Here is an 18289-nt window from a genome sequence, read left to right as displayed (position 1 = left end):
AGCGCACAAATACTATACAAAGAAAATCTGAAAATTGTTGCAAAACAAAGTACTGTAATAAAGCATTTGTCAATTTAGAAAACGTCATTCCAGAAACAGTTCTTACCGTGCTTTCTCAGGCTATGCCACAATAATCTTTTTTTTTTTTTTTTTTATTGCACCGCGAGTGTTAACCCGAGACAGAAACAAAAAGAAAGCGTGTACATAAACTGGCTTTGGAGGTCGCGAATAAATCTTCTTTTGGCTTTTTAACAGTATAGTAATTGTATTAATCCCTTCCTTTCTTGTTTTCTTTTATTTAACATGGTTAAACTGGGCAGTTACGTGAAGTGACAGCATGTAAAAAGTGAAACTGAATTCCCAAACGCACCAGATTTTCTTGTTTTTATCTGCAACTAAATCCATCCTGTCCTGCTAAGAGTTGAATTTACTGTTTCAGACGCCTAATAAAATATGCATTGATCAGTTTCCATCAGTACCGTTCAGTTGGAGATGATTTCTGTCTGAAACTGGTAACATTAATTTCTTAGGATTGGAAAGGTCAACAGCAATGCCACAGACATTGGTAATAACACATATGTGAATGTTTAGGTTCTAAATTGAAATTGGGTTACCTTTATAAACATACAACCTATTTTTCAGCACAAACTAGAATACATCTGATCTTGAGTACGTTTTTGTCTCTGATTTGACGATGGTGACATTATTTACATCACGGTCTTAAGAAAACTGGATCCTTTGTACCATTCTGAATTAAGGTTTATAAGCAACCTGGGTTATTCTGTTCATCATTCTGATTTATATAGATTGACTTCCTTATCTTCATGAAGACTGAAACACTAGGCCATCATTGTTTATAAGGCTATCCTTAGCGAAACCCCACATTATCGAATACATTGCTAATTAAGTAGCAGTCTAATCTAAGATCTCAGACCTGGTCATTGTTTCTCAGTTCCTAAAGTTTGTATGGAATTTTGGGGGGGGGGGGGCCTTCAGTTTTCAAGCTCCATGGTCTTGGAATAAACTTGAGGAAGAACTGAAACTTTTAAAGGAGTTCAATCAAAAAATGTGCATCTTTGTAACCTGAGACATTTGTTTTGGCTGCTGCTCCTAAATTGTTTCTTGCAATGAATTGACTTGTTTGTATTGGTTGCATTCATTTGAATGTGTGTGTTTGTTTGTTTATTGTATTGCTATATCCCTTAAATAGATTTTAATCTCAATGGGACTTTCCTAGTTTAACAAAAAAGGTTAAATAAATAAAAATAATTATAAATAACCTGTGTGTTTCTGCATTGACAGGGCATAATACAGAAGATAGTGGACATCCATAAGGTGAAGTGTGTGTCTTGTTATGGCTTGCGTCTTAGCCACCTCCAGTCCGAGGAGGTTCACTGGCTTCATCCAGACATGGGTGTGTCTCACGTGAGGGAGACGTATGAGCTGAACCATCCCCAGGATGAGTGGAGGTAAGGACGTGCAGTGTGAGGTCTTCAAGTACATTGTGCCAATCCATTCATACTGCTGGCTAACTACAATAACACATTTGTTTCCGTATTTTCAGAAACTAAAAAAAACTCTACAGATTTTTGTTTAACTTAAATAAATGTATACATTTTTAATAAATGTGTGTGTGTGTAGTCAAAAGATAACTAAAAATTTGTCGAAAACAAATTATAGGAAAAATCTTTTGTAGCAAAAGTTACAAGAAATAGATGTCTACAGTTATTTATTTCAGCAATTTTTTAGCAAAACTCCAAAAATGCCAATTTAAAAGTATTCATACCCTGACAAGGACAATTAAATTAATAGCTAGTTGAGGCACCTTTAGCAATAATAACCTCTTTTAAACGACTCAGTTCATTCAAATTCCGAGGACTTCTCTTGTGCACAGCCTTCTTCAACTCATACCAGAGATTCTCAATCAGGTTTAGATTGGGACTTTGTTAGATATCCTTAGATTGCTGTAGCCAGTGCTGTTTCATGTCGCCTTTTTTTGTACTGAACAAAAGACAGTTCCAGCAGTATTATTTTTTTAATTGACAGATACCGGTAAGCCACGGATACCTTTTAATAATTTCAATTTTGGAAATGGCAAGTATATCTCTTCCCTTCCTGTGTCGGTTTGGGTTTTTGTGGTATATATCTCATTGTCTGATTTAATTATTATTTTTTTATTTGTAGAAGAAATAGAAATATTACTTTTACGTTCTGAATGCAATTCTCAATAACGCTCTATAATAAACAATATTGCACAAAATTCAGCTATTGTTACACTGCTTAGGGCCTTGCATATTTATGTCCTGCCTCTGCTCACTCATGATTGGACAGCTGCTAAAACCAGGGCAGATCTTTGACTGTCTGTGGCAATGTGCCCTGCCCCTGTGTGCTTTTATGTGTTGTACGTGTGCTGTGTTAATGTTGGTGTATAGGCATTGGTACACGGGATATAAACGGGTCTGTGTTTCACGTGTGATTTAAAATGTATAATTGTATTTAAGCACGAGGTTCACTTCACGTGCATTTAAAGTAATTAATATGCGAGCACGAGGTTGCACATAATTAATTCACGTGCTGGGATTCAAGTGAATAATTAATTAGTAATTGAATCCCGGCACAACAGTATATATAGATGCACGTTTTACTCACTCAGGGTTTGTGTGTTCGGTGAGTGGAGAAGGAGGTAAAATAAACGATAACAAAAAGAATAATAATAATAACTGTTTGAATCACCGTGTTTGTTTGTCTGTCCGTCCACCGTTTGTTTAAGTGTTAGTCCGTTTTGTTTATCTGTTTTATTTGGCCTCAAGTGCCGTGTCCTGTCTTCTGTTTGTTTAAACCTTTTATTTATAATAAACCACGCAACAGCGCTTTCATCATTTCACCTCATCTGTCCTGTCTCTGTGTATTCATTTCCTGGTTCTGACGTCACCACTCAGCCAGCCGTGTGACACTCTCCCATTGGTTAAACCTACTCAAGACCATCGGCCGAGGCAGAGAATACCTTCAACTGTTTTTGTCCCACCTCAACTCACTTATAATTGAACTGATGCGGAGAAAATGTAGATCTTCTATTGGTTGTTTTTAGTTTATATACAAAAATAAAATTCTGCACGATTCAATTGTAAAAAGAAATGAAATGACAGATGAAATGGTGGATCAGAACAAATAAATCCAATAAGCCAATAAGATGGTCGAATATATATATATATATATATATATATATATATATATATATATATATATACACACACACATATATACAGTGCCTTGCAAAAGTATTCAGACCCCTGACCAATTCTCTCATATTACTGAATTACAAATGGTACATTGAAATTTCGTTCTGTTTGATATTTTATTTTAAAACACTAAAACTCAAAATCAATTATTGTAAGGTGATATTGGTTTTATGTTGGGAAATATTTAAGAAAAATAAAAAACTGAAATATCTTGCTTGCATAAGTATTCAACCCCTGTGCTGTGTGACTTTGACTTGGCCATTCTAACACCTGGATATGTTTATTTGTGAACCATTCCATTGTAGATTTTGCTTTATGTTTTGGATCATTGTCTTGTTGGAAGACAAATCTCCGTCCCAGTCTCAGGTCTTTTGCAGACTCCAGCAGGTTTTCTTCCAGAATGGTCCTGTATTTGGCTCCATCCATCTTCCCATCAATTTTAACCATCTTCCCTGTCCCTGCTGAAGAAAAGCAGGCCCAAACCATGATGCTGCCACCACCATGTTTGACAGTGGGGATGGTGTGTTCAGGGTGATGAGCTGTGTTGCTTTTACGCCAAACATAACGTTTTGCATTGTTGCCAAAAAGTTCGATTTTGGTTTCATCTGACCAGAGCACCTTCTTCCACATGTTTGGTGTGTCTCCCAGGTGGCTTGTGGCAAACTGTAAACGACACTTTTTATGGATATCTTTAAGAAATGGCTTTCTTCTTGCCACTCTTCCATAAAGGCCAGCTTTGTGCAGTATACGACTGATTGTTGTCCTATGGACAGAGTCTCCCACCTCAGCTGTAGATCTCTGCAGTTCATCCAGAGTGATCATGGGCCTCTTGGCTGCATCTCTGATCAGTCTTCTCCTTGTATGAGCTGAAAGTTTAGAGGGACGGCCAGGTCTTGGTAGATTTGCAGTGGTCTGATACTCCTTCCATTTCAATATTATCGCTTGCACAGTGCTCCTTGGGATGTTTAAAGCTTGGGAAATCTTTTTGTATCCAAATCCGGCTTTAAACTTCTCCACAACAGTATCTCGGACCTGCCTGGTGTGTTCCTTGTTCTTCATGATGCTCTCTGCGCTTTAAACGGACCTCTGAGACTATCACAGTGCAGGTGCATTTATACGGAGACTTGATTACACACAGGTGGATTCTATTTATCATCATTAGTCATTTAGGTCAACATTGGATCATTCAGAGATCCTCACTGAACTTCTGGAGAGAGTTTGCTGCACTGAAAGTAAAGGGGCTGAATAATTTTGCCCGCCCAATTTTTCAGTTTTTTATTTGTTAAAAAAGTTTGAAATATCCAATAAATTTCGTTCCACTTCATGATTGTGTCCCACTTGTTGATTCTTCACAAAAAATTAGTTTCATATCTTTATGTTTGAAGCCTGAAATGTGGCAAAAGGTCGCAAAGTTCAAGGGGGCCGAATACTTTCGCAAGGCACTGTATATACACACACACACACACACACACACACACACACACACACACTACCGGTCAAAAGTTTTAGAACACCCCCATTTTTCAAGTTTTTATTGAAATTTAAGAAGTCCAGTGAATAACCTGAAATGGTACAAAGGTAAGCGGTAAACTGCCAGAGGTTAAAAAAAAAAAAAAGTTTAGGTTACCAAAAACTGAAAAATAATGTACATTTCAGAGTTATACAAAAAGGCCTTTTTCAGGGAACAAGTAATGGGTTAACAACTTACAGCTGTTCTGCAGCAATGGAAGTAAATTAAGCCTTGAAAGTTGATGCTAACAATTCCTACAGGTGTCCCAACTTTTGTTGATTACTTACAAACCCTCTGTCTGTATAAAAGCAGTGTTGGAACAGACTGTGTTACTACACCCTCTTAAGCATTATTTGGACAGTATTGTACTGCAGGAAGTAGTATATTGCTCTCATAATGGCGAGAAAAAGGCAATTAACAAAGGAAGAAACCATTATAACCCTTAAAAGTGTAGGTCTTTCCTTTAGAGAAATTGCAAAGAAAGCCAAGGTGTCAGTGAGTACAGTTTCCTACACCATCAAAAGGCACTTGGAAACTGGAGGAAACTCTGACAGGAAGAGGTCTGGCAGACCCAAAGCCACAACAGAATCAGAAGACAAGTTTCTGAGAGTCAACAGCTTGCGTGATAGGCGGCTCACAGGACAACAGCTTCAAGCACAGCTTTACACTGGTTGAAGCGAGTCTCAGTTTCAACTGTGAAGAGAAGACTTCGAGCTGCAGGTTTGACAGGTCGAGTGGCAGTAAGAAAGCCATTGCTAAGATGGCAAAATAAGAAAAAGAGGCTTGCCTGGGCCATGAAGCACTGCCAGTGGACTACTGAAGACTGGAAGAAGGTCTTATGGACCGATGAATCAAAATTTGAAATCTTCGGTTCATCACGCAGTCGAGTAGGCGAAAGGATGGTTCCTCGGTGTGTGACACCAACTGTCAAACATGGAGGAGGAAGCGTGATGGTCTGGGGCTCTTTTGCTGGATCCAGAGTCGGCGACTTGCACAGAGTGAGTGGCACCCTGAACCAAAACTGCTACCACAGCATTTTGCAGCGCCATGCAATACCCTCTGGTATACGCCTAGTTGGTCAGGGGTTCATCCTACAACAATATAATGACCCAAAACATACCTCCAGGCTATGTCAGAACTACCTTAGAAGAAAAGAACAAGACGGTAGGCTTCAAATCATGGAATGGCCAGCAGTCTCCAGACTTAAACCCCATCGAGCTGGTTTGGGATGAACTGGACAGAAGGGTGAAAGCAAAGCAACCTACAAGTGCAACACATTTGTGGGAACTTCTGCAACAGTGTTGGGAAGAACTTTCCGAACAATATTTGATTTCCATTGTAGAAAGAATGCCACGAGTGTGTTCGGCTGTTATATCTGCAAAAGGTGGCTACTTTGATGAGTCAAAAATTTAGATTAAATTTTGTTAAACAAAACGATTCCATGATATCTTTTTTATCTCCAATTGTTTATTTGTTCTATGCTTTAATTTCAGAGTACATTGAGACATTAAACTGCGTAAATTTCAATAAAAACTGGAAAAATTTAGGTGTTCTAAAACTTTTGACCGGTAGTGTGTGTGTGTGTATATATATATATATATATATATATATATATATATATATATATATATAACACAATCAATCAATCATTATAAGCTTCACACATGCTAATAATCTGTGTATATATATCTCAAAACAAAAATTGAAATAAAAAAGGCACTATGCCTTAGTACTCTGTACCCTCACTATACTTTTCAATTATTTTTTTCTTACATAATTTGACGTACACTGCTACTCAAATCTCTAACAGCAATATCCAGCCAACCTCCTCCTAAATTAGCTACTATACCTTCTAGCCCCATAACTCCTCCCCTCGGATAAACCATTTCAATAACCTGAAATAGTTACGTTTAGTTTATAAAGTTCACATAAATTTATTTGAACTGAACAGTATTGTCACAGCACAATATCCATTTATCATTTCACATAATTTCTTTATCCCAATCTTTAAGAATACAAATGCAATAGATTATTATCCTTTAATACATTCCCCGTAGACGTGCATTGAGCGTGCTCACGTCTGTATCAGGAGGCGTACTCTGCGTGCGCGCTCCCTAAAATGGCTGCCCTCCGTGGCTCCATACAGCGCAGATGTGTTTCACTGAAAATGGGACATACTGTTTTAAGAACGAACACAAGATTACCATTAGTAATAAACCAAGTAATATAACAATGATTCAACTGTCAATCAACTCGCTAGTATTTGGGTATATCCATTGTATTGAATATGTCCACCTATTCTACACAATGAACACAAGCAAGCACCGCGTTCGTAAGAAAGAAAGAAAAACATTTTTAAACCGGCTTTTCCCCTCTCTTTTACAGATTCAGCTACCAACACAACGTCCCCCTGTTTCCCTACCCTTCGGTATTAGTTCTTAAAACAGTACGTACCATTTTTAGTGAAATGCATCTGCGCAGTATGGAGCAGCAGATGGCAGCCATTTTAGGGAGTGCACACGCAGAGTACGCCCCCTGATTTTATATATATATATATATATATATATAGGGACCTACCTAAATCGCGATTTCGCGGAAATCGTGAAATTGAGGGGTCACCGTGAAATTCACCTCTTAGGGGCCAATGCATACAAACAAGTACGGAGAGGAAAAAAAAAAGACAACTTGTTTAAATGAACTACTGCACAACGCAAGTGACGCAAACTACGTATCTTCCTTCTGCAGATAGCCCTTTTTTATTCCTTCGCCGTCCCGTGTGCATTGCACTTAAGCAAAAAACAAACAAACAAAAATGTCCACAAGTAACATTTACAAAATAAATTCTCCAAGGCAGTTAACGTTCTTGTTTACTATTCAAATGACAAAGTTTTCAGCCTATCAGTGTGTCTTTACTGCTTTTATGTGACCTGTACTGTGCAGGAGGGGGCGGTACAAAGTTGGTGCTGCATTGTTTTGATTTAGGTTGCTAAAATCTAGTTTTCAGCATTGGAGGGAAAATAGTACAAATGGACGACAAAAAAAGCAAAGTATATTTCAGCTGATGATCGTTTTAAGTAATTTCCCAAAGAAACTACATGCAGACAGGTAATTGTTTTCCAATTGTAAGTCGCCCTGGATAAGGGCGTCTGCTAAGAAATAAATAATAATAATAATAATATCTTAATGTGTATTTGGAGAAAATATGATCAATTGCTATTTAGCTTCAGAATCTCTGTACATTTGTAATTGCGTGTGATCTCTCTTTCCCACAAGGCCTCTGCTCAACCACCAGCTTCTTGAAGCCGAATCTGAAAAAAGAAATCGTTTTTGTAAAAGTTGCAACACAGAACAGTGACAGTTTTTTTTTTTTTTTGTAACTGCAGGACTAATTAAACAAGTTCAGAAATTGACACACACACAACAATAATTTTGTAATAAAGTTACATTTCCAAAGTCGATGATGGTGCCACTCGTTTTCTAGAAGCGATGTGTCTGCCTCATCTGGTTGGATGGGGTGTTCTGTTTTGAAGATGTTTTAGCACAGCGATTGTGCTTCCACCTTTTGAGTGAAATATTTCCTTGGCAGAGTTTGCAAGTTCTGTTTTCTCCTGCTTTGGTAACGAAATTCCACACAATGCTTCTTTGCTTGGATGCCATGTTTTAAAACAACAACCACAATGACAACAACAGCTGAATAGATTTCGCAAAGAATCCTGCAGCATAAAGCACATTTAACATGACTCTGTTCAAATTTTTATTATTGCTATTACTACTTCGATGTTTCCAGTACTGAAAAGGGTTACACAAGTCTACAGATCTGAAGGGAATAAACGTATATGTACTATATAGTATTTAAATATGTATCGTATGTGTGTGTACATATATATATATATATATATATATATATATATATATATATATATATATATATATATATATATATATATATATATAATATATTTACAAAAAAATGACATCCTGTGTAATTGAATCATCAGATCTTATCTTCACATTTGTTGGTACCAGTCAGTGTGATTGTTTTAATAAATGATCGACCCATCAGAATATTTAGACATGTTTTAACTTTAAAAACAGCTTAAAAGTAACCCAAACATCTCGTTATTAAGAAGAGCAGTTTGATTTATCATGACGTACATTGGAGAGCTGACTCTGAAGATGCCATTCTTCTGGGTCATCTCGGTTTATATTCCTTCTAATTGGCTTCCTGACTAGTGATCCAGCCAGGGAAAAATGAGTGAAATAAATAAATCATCTTCTAAAACAGCTTAAAAACACAGACAAGAATGAATGTACAATATTTAAATCACAAACTTTTTTTTATGAGTAACCCCCCCCCCCCCCCTTTTTTTTCCCCCAAGATGTTTCATAATCAGTTTTCAAAGCTGTCAGCAAACTGTTCAGTCATTGTCTGTCTGTTTTTTTTTTATTTAAACCCTGTATTACCTTCAGCAGTATTGCCTTGAGTCTCTAGTCAAATACTGCAAGAGTCAGGCAACATGCAGGAATATTTGAATGAATAAGATATCTGAGGGAGAGAGAGAGCTGAGAATTAATGAGAGATGAGATGATACTTGACTGTCAATCCAAAAACAAGATCAGGGGAGGTCAAGCAAAGGAAGGGAGCTTGGCCTGATTCGGGGTTTGTTGAAATGTCTTGGCAATACTTGGAGTGTTTTTTATTTATGTTCTCTCATTTGAGATATTGCATTAGATTCCACAATTAGATGGGAAGATTGCTTTCAACCAAACAGAATCAAACATTGGCCAGTAGTAAAGGGGTTAAGTTAGACTGACAAGGGAGCAATGGGACAAATGTCAAATGCGTTAGACAGTCTAGAATGTAGACGGCCATAGAATAATGTTAAAAAAAGTAATAAATAAATAAATAAAAATAAACATTGATAGAAATTATTAAAAGGCTGCATTTAAAGTTAAAGAAAACTTTTTTTTTAAAGTATGCTGTATTGATATTTATAAAAAAAAAATACAAAATAAAGAGATACCCTGCGCTTTTAAAATATATCATAATGCTGTAGAGGCCTCCTAATGTGTTTATGCTGTTATCAAAGCTATCGGACTTATTCTGCTCAAACAAGTGTTGTGCCCCAATCTGTGTTTAATACTTTGCATGCCTTGCTCTTGGATGCGAGGAGAAAAATACTGCTGCTGCTCTGCCAGTGCTGATCCAGCTATACAGTACATGCTTCAAACAAAAGGATATCACTGTGTCTCATTGTTAGGTGCAGGCAGCATTTACTCTTTGAAATGTATGTGAGTGTTACTGTAGCGCTGACAGCATTTGATTATACCGCGCAAGGGTTTTTTAGATTAATGGAACAGGGTGATAATGCAGCTGTCAGGATCAGGTTTAAAACATAATTCAGTGTCTTTTCAGCGTTCCCTCTTTTCATTGATATTCTCAGTGGGTGGGGGGGTGGGAGCGCAGGGGAATAGGTGACAGAAGTTTCTTTGAATGATCCCAAAAACGTGATGCAAACTGTTTGGGTGTAAATCATTCAGTCTTGACTGGGGGAGCAGGAGCCGTGTATTAGGCATGTAGCGGGCCATTATTTAGCATTGGCAAATAGGAGCTGCTTTTAGTTCTGGAAACAGAGGCCCAGTACAAGTACTGTGGTGAAATCAGTATTTCAAAATGGAATGTCACAGAAAAGGGGACTGTTCAGGCAGTGTCTTTGTGTGGACTGCGGTGACCATAAATTACCATGTGTTTAAAGTCTGCTGTTTTGTCTATCAAAACAGCATGATCAAGGCTATGTACTGTATAAACTTTTATTACACACGCTGAGCCAGCAATACCATAGCAGGGCGTCCGATTAACATGAAAGGCTCTAGCAAGGACCCCAAACGTGTCAGTGTAAACAAAGTGTAGCGGATAGATAGCCATACAATACAAAGCCTGGAGCACAGGCTCTTTGTGATTTAACAGAAACAGTCTAATAGAACGCTTCATCTTTTGATTTACTGTCATTCCAAATCATCTAAAAAGAGCTTTCATAGAGCTTCCTGCCTGGACCCAGGAGGTGATTACGTTCCCAGTATTCTGAAGAACTTTACCTACAGTAAATACACAACAAAGTATACTAGCGCTCTTACCACTGAGCTACTGGCTACCCTCTGAACTGCAGTCCTGTACTCCTGATCACTAACTTATCAGCAGGTCCTGTAATACATGCTGCAGCATTGCCTCTTATAAAACAGTTATTGTTTATTTATTGATTTATTTGTGCCGATTTCCTACTCTATGCAAAGTTGTTACTGTGTAGCCCTATTAAATCCAGCAGTGTCCCTCGGGTTGCTATAATGTGTTTTATAGGTCCTAAGCAGGCTGAATAAGCGGTGTGCAGCTGGAGCCTCTGGTTTGGTGTCTGTACCCTGGGCACCCTCAGTACTGTCCTTCAGGCTGCTGTAGCGGCTCTTCTACAGAGCCAGAGCAGACTGTGGGGTTTCATCCCAGTGAAATGTTTTTGTATTTTTTTTTATTTATTTTTTTAGGATATTCACATTTTTAAGGCCGACTGGGCTGGATTGCAGTAGGCTCGGTACATCAGAGGAATAAGCTCACAGCCTTCTTGTATAAAGGCATCTGTGCTCACTGATGGCAATCTGGCTGATTTTTACTTTACAGTACTAATCCAAAGAATTTGCTCAGTGATAAGTAAGACCATACAGTGCAGTAAAAACAGATGCATGTGTCAGGCCTGTCAAAAAGAAAATATGCTAATTAAACAACTGCAAAAGATTTATATTAAAATTTACATTATTACATTGTGCGTGCAGCAACAGGATTGTGCTTTCATGATCAAAGGTTTTTGAAATGTTGTCCCCATTGACTGTCTGTAAGAAATATTTAACATCAATACTAGGAACACAAAAAAGGAACTTCGGTATTTGTTTAAGTCTAAGCTTTCTGAACTGCGTGCTTATCTAAAACTGTGGGCTGAAGATCAGGTTCCATCTAGAAATCGGTTATTTATTTATGAGTAGTCATCAGCTCTCTTGTATTTCATGAAATGACTTAACACAAGGCGTCATGACCTCACTACCCCTTTCTACAGCTTACAGTACTGTAACTGACAAACTTCAAATGAGCTGCCAGCATCCAGGTCTGTCCGAAGTTGGAGTCCCAAGATAGATAGATAGATCGTTTTTAAAATAACCTATCAATCAATTTTGTTCAACAATCATATAAAACATTGCATTTCACAATCAAATTAAAACATTACTTTTTTATTCATTAAATAATCTCATAAATAAATAAATAAATTAGAAAATAGAAATAGACAATATAGGTCCACCACAGAGCACCCCCCCTGTATTCCCCACACCTCCTGTAACACTTCAGTCTGATGGGTGAGTTTATAGTAAGCAAACTCCATCTTGAATCTGGATGCCACGATCACTTTGAATACAGCAATAACATCCCCTCTCAGAACATCAGTCACTTTATTTTATCTGCTTTTAATGATTGCTAGTTTGGCTTGCTCCACTAAAAAATTTGCCAGTTGGCACTTCTTCCTTGCCCTTTTGAAGTACCTCACCCCAAAAATAAACAAGAGTTTCACACAAATGTACTTCAAGGACCCTAAACATATCTACCAGAAACCAAAACAGTGGCTGTAGTCTGGGGGAGTACATAAAACAATGAAACACAGTCTCTCTCTGCAAACAGTAGAGGCACGTCTTCTGGCTTAATAATCACCATAAAGGAGTTTCTGGCTACGATGGTTTGTAGCTTCTCTATTGTAAATCCCTGACTTTTTTTCTGAAGTGGTGGCTTATACAATGCCCTCCAATCTGGAACTATAGCCTCCTCTACACCCATCCTCTCCCTCGATTGTGTGTTTGGCAGTTCTCTGAGGGCTTTGTAGTAGGTGACTTTCACACGAAGCAGCCTGTACAAGTCATTTCTCTCTGAAGAGCAGAAATGAAAGCTCTAGTCCCAAAGCACAGGAGATGCCCTGGTTGATCACAGCTTTGGTCTACAGCTGTCCCAGCCTGCAGCTCAAACACTTTCTGGAGTAACAGTCCCAGAAGAAAGCTCACTCAGGACCCCCAAACCTGCCCCTGCTAGCTCAGCTCGAAGCTGCATTAAAAACAGACTGATACAGCGCACTGATTTGACCACCAACTCAGAGGCCATAGAGTCAACACTCTTCCAGTGTCCTGTTTTATAGATCTATTAATGACCAATCTTAGTAACCCCCATGTTAACCAACAAAGATTAAAAAAAAAAATTAGACTTAGAATTGGAGATATCGGAGCAGGACTGTGAATAAGGGCACCTCTAAGAGCCAATACAGCCCTACCGACTCAAAATCCCACCTCACTGCCTCGATAAAACGCAGGTAAACAGGACAAGGCCAGTCTGCTGGTGTTCATTAACAACAGCTGCCTGTCAAAATTCAGCCCTCCCACCCTGTGAAGGAAAGCAAAAACAATGTCCCTCCATGGCAGAGGGCCAGGAGCGTACAGTAACCGCTGTAGTGTCTGCAGTCTAAAAGTAGCTATCCTACTAGTGAGATGAATCAGGCCCTGCCCCCCTTCCTCTAATGGTAAGTAATGCACACTCTGCACCCAGTGCAGCCCATCCCAGAAAAAGTCTAGCAGCAGTCTCTGGATTTCCTTTAAAAGAGATGGTGAGGGGTCCACGCACATGCCAGAGCATTGAAGCAACCAAATTATTAATTATTAAAACTCTGCCTCTATGTAGAACAGTTTTAACAAAAGCCACCTCCAACTCTATAGTGTATACACTCTTGGTGAGGGAATAATAGTTTTCAAATTGACCATACTATGTTCTGAAAAACCAGCTGGATGAATAGAACAATGTATAACTAAATTTAACTGGAGTTTAAAACTATAAAATCTAATCTGGCCAAAGATACCAGCCCAGGAGCCCCTTTTGCCCATGTGTACTGTCTGTCATTAGGGTGCAGATTCCTCCAAGTATCCACCAGTTCATGTAGTGTTAACACAACAAGCAGCTTCCTGAATGAGCTGGGGTGAGGTTCTGAGCTGTTCCTATCGAATTGCTCATTTTCAGTGCAGTTGAAGTTCCCAGCCAACAGAACAGTTTCCTCAGACTGATACTGAGCCAGCACCACTCAGGGTTTGAAAAATAAAACACCATCTCTCTGCCGTCATTTGGAGCATAAATACCTGAACAGTTAATAATCGTCCTTTCTGTTACTTATGTTCCTTTAAAAGAATCTGGACTCAAATTTTTTGCAAATATAATGGCTACTCCTGCACTAAAATTAGAGCCATGGCTGAGTAAGGCTGTCCACTCCCACTCACTGACCCAGTCTGTCTGATTGATTATTATTATTAGTGTGCGTTTCCTGTAGGGAAGCTACACTCATTTGTTTTTGAAGCAAGTAATCAAAGGCCACCACCCTCTTTACCACATCTCTACCTCCATTCATATTCAAAGTGCCCAACTTAATATTCTGCATATTAGGAGTATTATTATTATTATTATTATTATTTGTTTATTTAGCAGACGCCTTTATCCAAGGCGACTTACAGGGACTAGGGTGTGTGAACTATGCATCAGCTGCAGAGTCACTTACAACTACGTCTCACCCGAAAGACGGAGCACAAGGAGGTTAAGTGACTTGCTCTGGGTCACACAATGAGTCAGTGGCTGAGGTGGGATTTGAACCGGGGACCTCCTGGTTATAAGCCCTTTTCTTTAACCACTGGACCACACAGCCTCCAGAACATTAAAAACAAAGAATGCTAAGCTTATACATTTTTATTCTGTTTAAGGGAACTGCAAACTTTACTTACACTAATCCCTTGTTTACCCTTAATAACCTCTAAAAATTCTAAAATGCTTTGAGCACTATAGCCCCTCTCAGTAGCTGACTATCGGATAGCTCACAGCTAAAGGACGAGGGAGTATCACTCCTTCCCTCTTCACTGTCACTGCTGTCTTCAGCTGTGCTCACCTCCGCACTCAGCGGTATAGACTGACCCGCTACACTTTTACCAGCATCATCTTCCTCTGTGTCCTTAGGAATGGCAGTGCTACTTTCTGTAAGAAAGCTTTGTTTCGCCAGGCTCGTTGAGTCTTTTTATTTTTTTTCTTTTAGGGATTTTAAATCCAATTTCTACATTCACTCTTTCTATATTCCCCCCTGAAACAGCAGCTACCTTCTCCCCTTGTTTGCCAGTCTGTTTTTCATTAACCTGCTCTTCTGTCATCGATTTCAACCATTTTTGTTTGTAATTCCTGACTATTTATATCATATTTGAAGCTTCCGACTGTTCTTTAGCGGCCATGCCTGCCTGCTCCCCAGCACTGATCTCCCCTGCCTCATTTACGCTCTCCACCCCAACCTCACTGTGCACATTACTGTCTACTCTGTCTCTGTCACCCGATGGTTTGCCTTCCTGGCTTGCTGGAATACTGCTGCCTCACTGTCATCTCTTGTCTCCCCCCGGGAGTGCATATAATTCTTTACAATGTGTCCCTCTCGACCACAAAAAAAGCACTTAATTAATCCAGAGGTCACAAAAACTACATAATCACTGACATCCACTCGAAATCTGAACGCAATATGTAATTATTTATTCAGGTGTTTAAAAAGCATGTACAGTTGTCTCTGAAAAGACATGACATGTCTGAGCTTGGGATTTACAGCGCAGTAGGATCAATGTGATCCCTGACATGATCTCTGCATGGCAACTCAGCTCTTTAATCAGTCATTCATTTTTTAGAAATGGTGGTATATTTGAAATTGTAACTTTTGCACGCAGGGACAGCTGGACGCAATACTGAAACTAGAACTCCATTAATAACTATCCCTTCCTGCACAATTCTCTGAACCATTCCTTCACTAATCAGAAAGACTGATTTTTAATATTGCCACAACCTACTATTTTCCCAACTTCTATAGTGCATTTTTCAACAGGAACACTAGCATCAACAGTAATCTTAATGCCATTTCAAAATGCGTGTCAAATTAGCAAAAGACTAGCGGGATCCCCTCTGGGTTCCCCCTGTTTTGGCCAGAGCGACTTCTACCGTTCCGCTGACAGTCAGCTTATAAAAGTCAGGTTAGAAAAGAACCAACTCTTAATCTCTTGTTTTTTTTAATGATAACAAAAGAAGAAATAACTAGAAAGAGGGAAAAAAACAGGGGAGAACCCCCTCCCTCACTCTGAGCTCCGCACACACGCCACAAGCACTCCCGACAGACAGCACCAACAGATAGACTGCAACAAACACAGTTTGTCACCATGGGCTCCCCAGGACCTTGATATGTGATCATGTTTTCCATGGACTGCTCATGATAGGACTGCACAGTAGGACTCTGATAATAGAAATACAGTAATCCGTCACGTATCCGCCTGTCACATACCCACCCTAACCGTTTGTTCGCCATGATCAAGCTCTTCAACAACCTTAATTCAGAGATTGTAGATCTCACCAAAGTTTTCTTACACTGTGTTGTATGTGCTCCATGCGCTGCCATTGCTGACAGTGTCACGTGAGCTGCTGGTGCATCAGATATGTACTGTAGGATGTTTTTGCCAATAAGTTTCTTTGTGTCACACTATGCACTTCAAAACTTCAAACCCAGATTTGCATTTTAAATGTCTGCGTCAAGAAGTAGCTGTCGAATATTTTTAGCAATCCAAGGCTAAAGCAGCATTCTTGAATAACAAAATACCAACCTGACATCTACTGAGTATTGTCTTGATTGCTTTAATGCTCCAGCACAGTAAATAAGGAAATAATTAAATGTTGACTGTCTGCCTGAAAGGGAATTGCAGTCTCTTTTGCAGTAAATTTGCAGGAAGCTGTCAGAAGTGTACAGCATATTGACATGAGCATTGCTGCGGTGTAGTCGGATGATCTGGAGCAACACACCAAGAGCCAGGAGATGTGAGGCTCGTAACAAAGTTTACAAACGAGAGGAGGCCATTCAGCCCATCTTGCTCGTTTGGTTGTTAGTAGCTTATTTATCCCAGAATCTCATCAAGCAGGGTGTCGGCTTCAACAACATTACTGGGGAGTTGGTTCCAGACCCTGTTCCCAGCCACTGGTTCATTGTGTGACCTTGACCTCCCCTGCCCTAAGAGTTCATGATATTGAGAGAAGCATTTCTGGTGCCCGGAGTACAAGTGCTTAAACTTGGTGTGAAAGTTTGTATTCTTGCAGGTGTTTTAAAATCACTTTAAAAAGACATGTTGGGGGACATGTATCAAGATCAACCAATGCAGCGCTAAATTGGCGGAGTGTAAAGTAGGGCTCTGCCGCAGCACAAATTTTACCTCATTCTGAATGTATTAACTGGCCCAAAATTAATGAGGCACGGAGTAAGATGACACATTTAAATGCGAGAATTCCGTGACACCAGTATTCTGAAACCCTCAAAATGGTACGGTAGCACAGACTAACAGACTAATCTGAAAAATAGCGCCTGCCCTCCAAATGGGCTACCTCAGTTGAGCAACAGGTAGGTCATTTGGAGATGCAATGACCCGTGTTGACTAAGTGTCTTGACTTTATTATTATTATCAGTGTTAGACTGGGGAGTGGACGCAGTCCACTCACTTTTGGTGAAATGCCATTTTTTTACACTCTTCATAGTTATTGATCTTGAATAGTAGCCTATTTTATTTCTTCCCAATACTTCATCGTTTAATGTTCCTGAAGTAACTTTTGCTTTTACTGCGTCTGCGTGTGCACTCTAGCGAAACAGCAATTCGAGTTGTACTGAAATTGACAAACGGCACCAGGAAAAATACTTCAGTTGATTTTCGATCTCTTCTGCCATATCAGAGATTCTTCCGGCTACAGTGTTGTCAGAAAGGGGTAATATTAGTAGTTCTCCCACAGTGTAAGCTTTTTGAGTCTTAGCGATCCATAAGGAAGCACAGTAGAATGCTTTTAACACGGCAGTACTGCACTCATTCGATTCTGCTGCTTCTTTAACTCATCCTGTTTTTGTTGGAAGAATTTGAATGGCTTTTCCACAAAATTCTTGGGTTTAATGCTCAGGTGGCGCAACAATTTGTAAGGTTTCATGGCTTCATTACTTAAAACTTCTCCACACCAACACATTGTGGCAACGCGTCTCCATTGTCATCAACTGTAAACCCGAACCAAGTAATCGTCATCATAGATGCCTCCTTTCGTTTTTTAGAATCAGCAACAGTATGAGATTGTGGTCCATCATCCTCTTCTGAATCACTATCTGAATCACGTTTCACTGGATTTGAGAAACGTGTCCATCAAGCACTGTTTTAGACATATTTTAATTTAAAATGAAATTCAACAGTACAAATAATAATCATTTAGTAATCTGAAAGCAAAAAAAAAAAAAAACCAATCAGGTATTTCCACAGCTCACAGTTTTTGCCTTGCATGATGAAATGGGTTCTGATCAGCTTTTTATACAGCGTCTCACTGCGTCTGCGCCCACAAGGCATCATGCAAGCGTGCGATGGTGCTAGGGAGTGAGGAGGATGTGCGGATTGTGCT

At 39.2% G+C, this 18289-nt stretch overlaps 1 protein-coding gene across 15 annotated transcripts in view; it reads left to right on the top strand.

The window, feature by feature from the left end:
* The window catches only part of LOC117435256 (focal adhesion kinase 1), a 182364-nt gene that overhangs the window by 91427 nt on the left and 72648 nt on the right, over positions 1 to 18289 (top strand). For all 15 annotated transcript variants that reach the window (XM_059010376.1, XM_059010362.1, XM_059010352.1 and 12 more), the window contains one exon: positions 1303 to 1469. In XM_059010376.1, coding sequence (XP_058866359.1) covers positions 1303 to 1469 — 167 coding nt within the window. The remainder of the gene's footprint in view (positions 1 to 1302; positions 1470 to 18289) is intronic.

Source organism: Acipenser ruthenus, chromosome 3 (genome assembly GCF_902713425.1).
Source record: "Acipenser ruthenus chromosome 3, fAciRut3.2 maternal haplotype, whole genome shotgun sequence".
Taxonomy (NCBI): Eukaryota; Metazoa; Chordata; class Actinopteri; order Acipenseriformes; family Acipenseridae; genus Acipenser; species Acipenser ruthenus.
The sequence above is the reverse complement of the archived record's forward strand: the minus strand, read 5'-3'. Positions and strand labels throughout refer to the sequence as shown.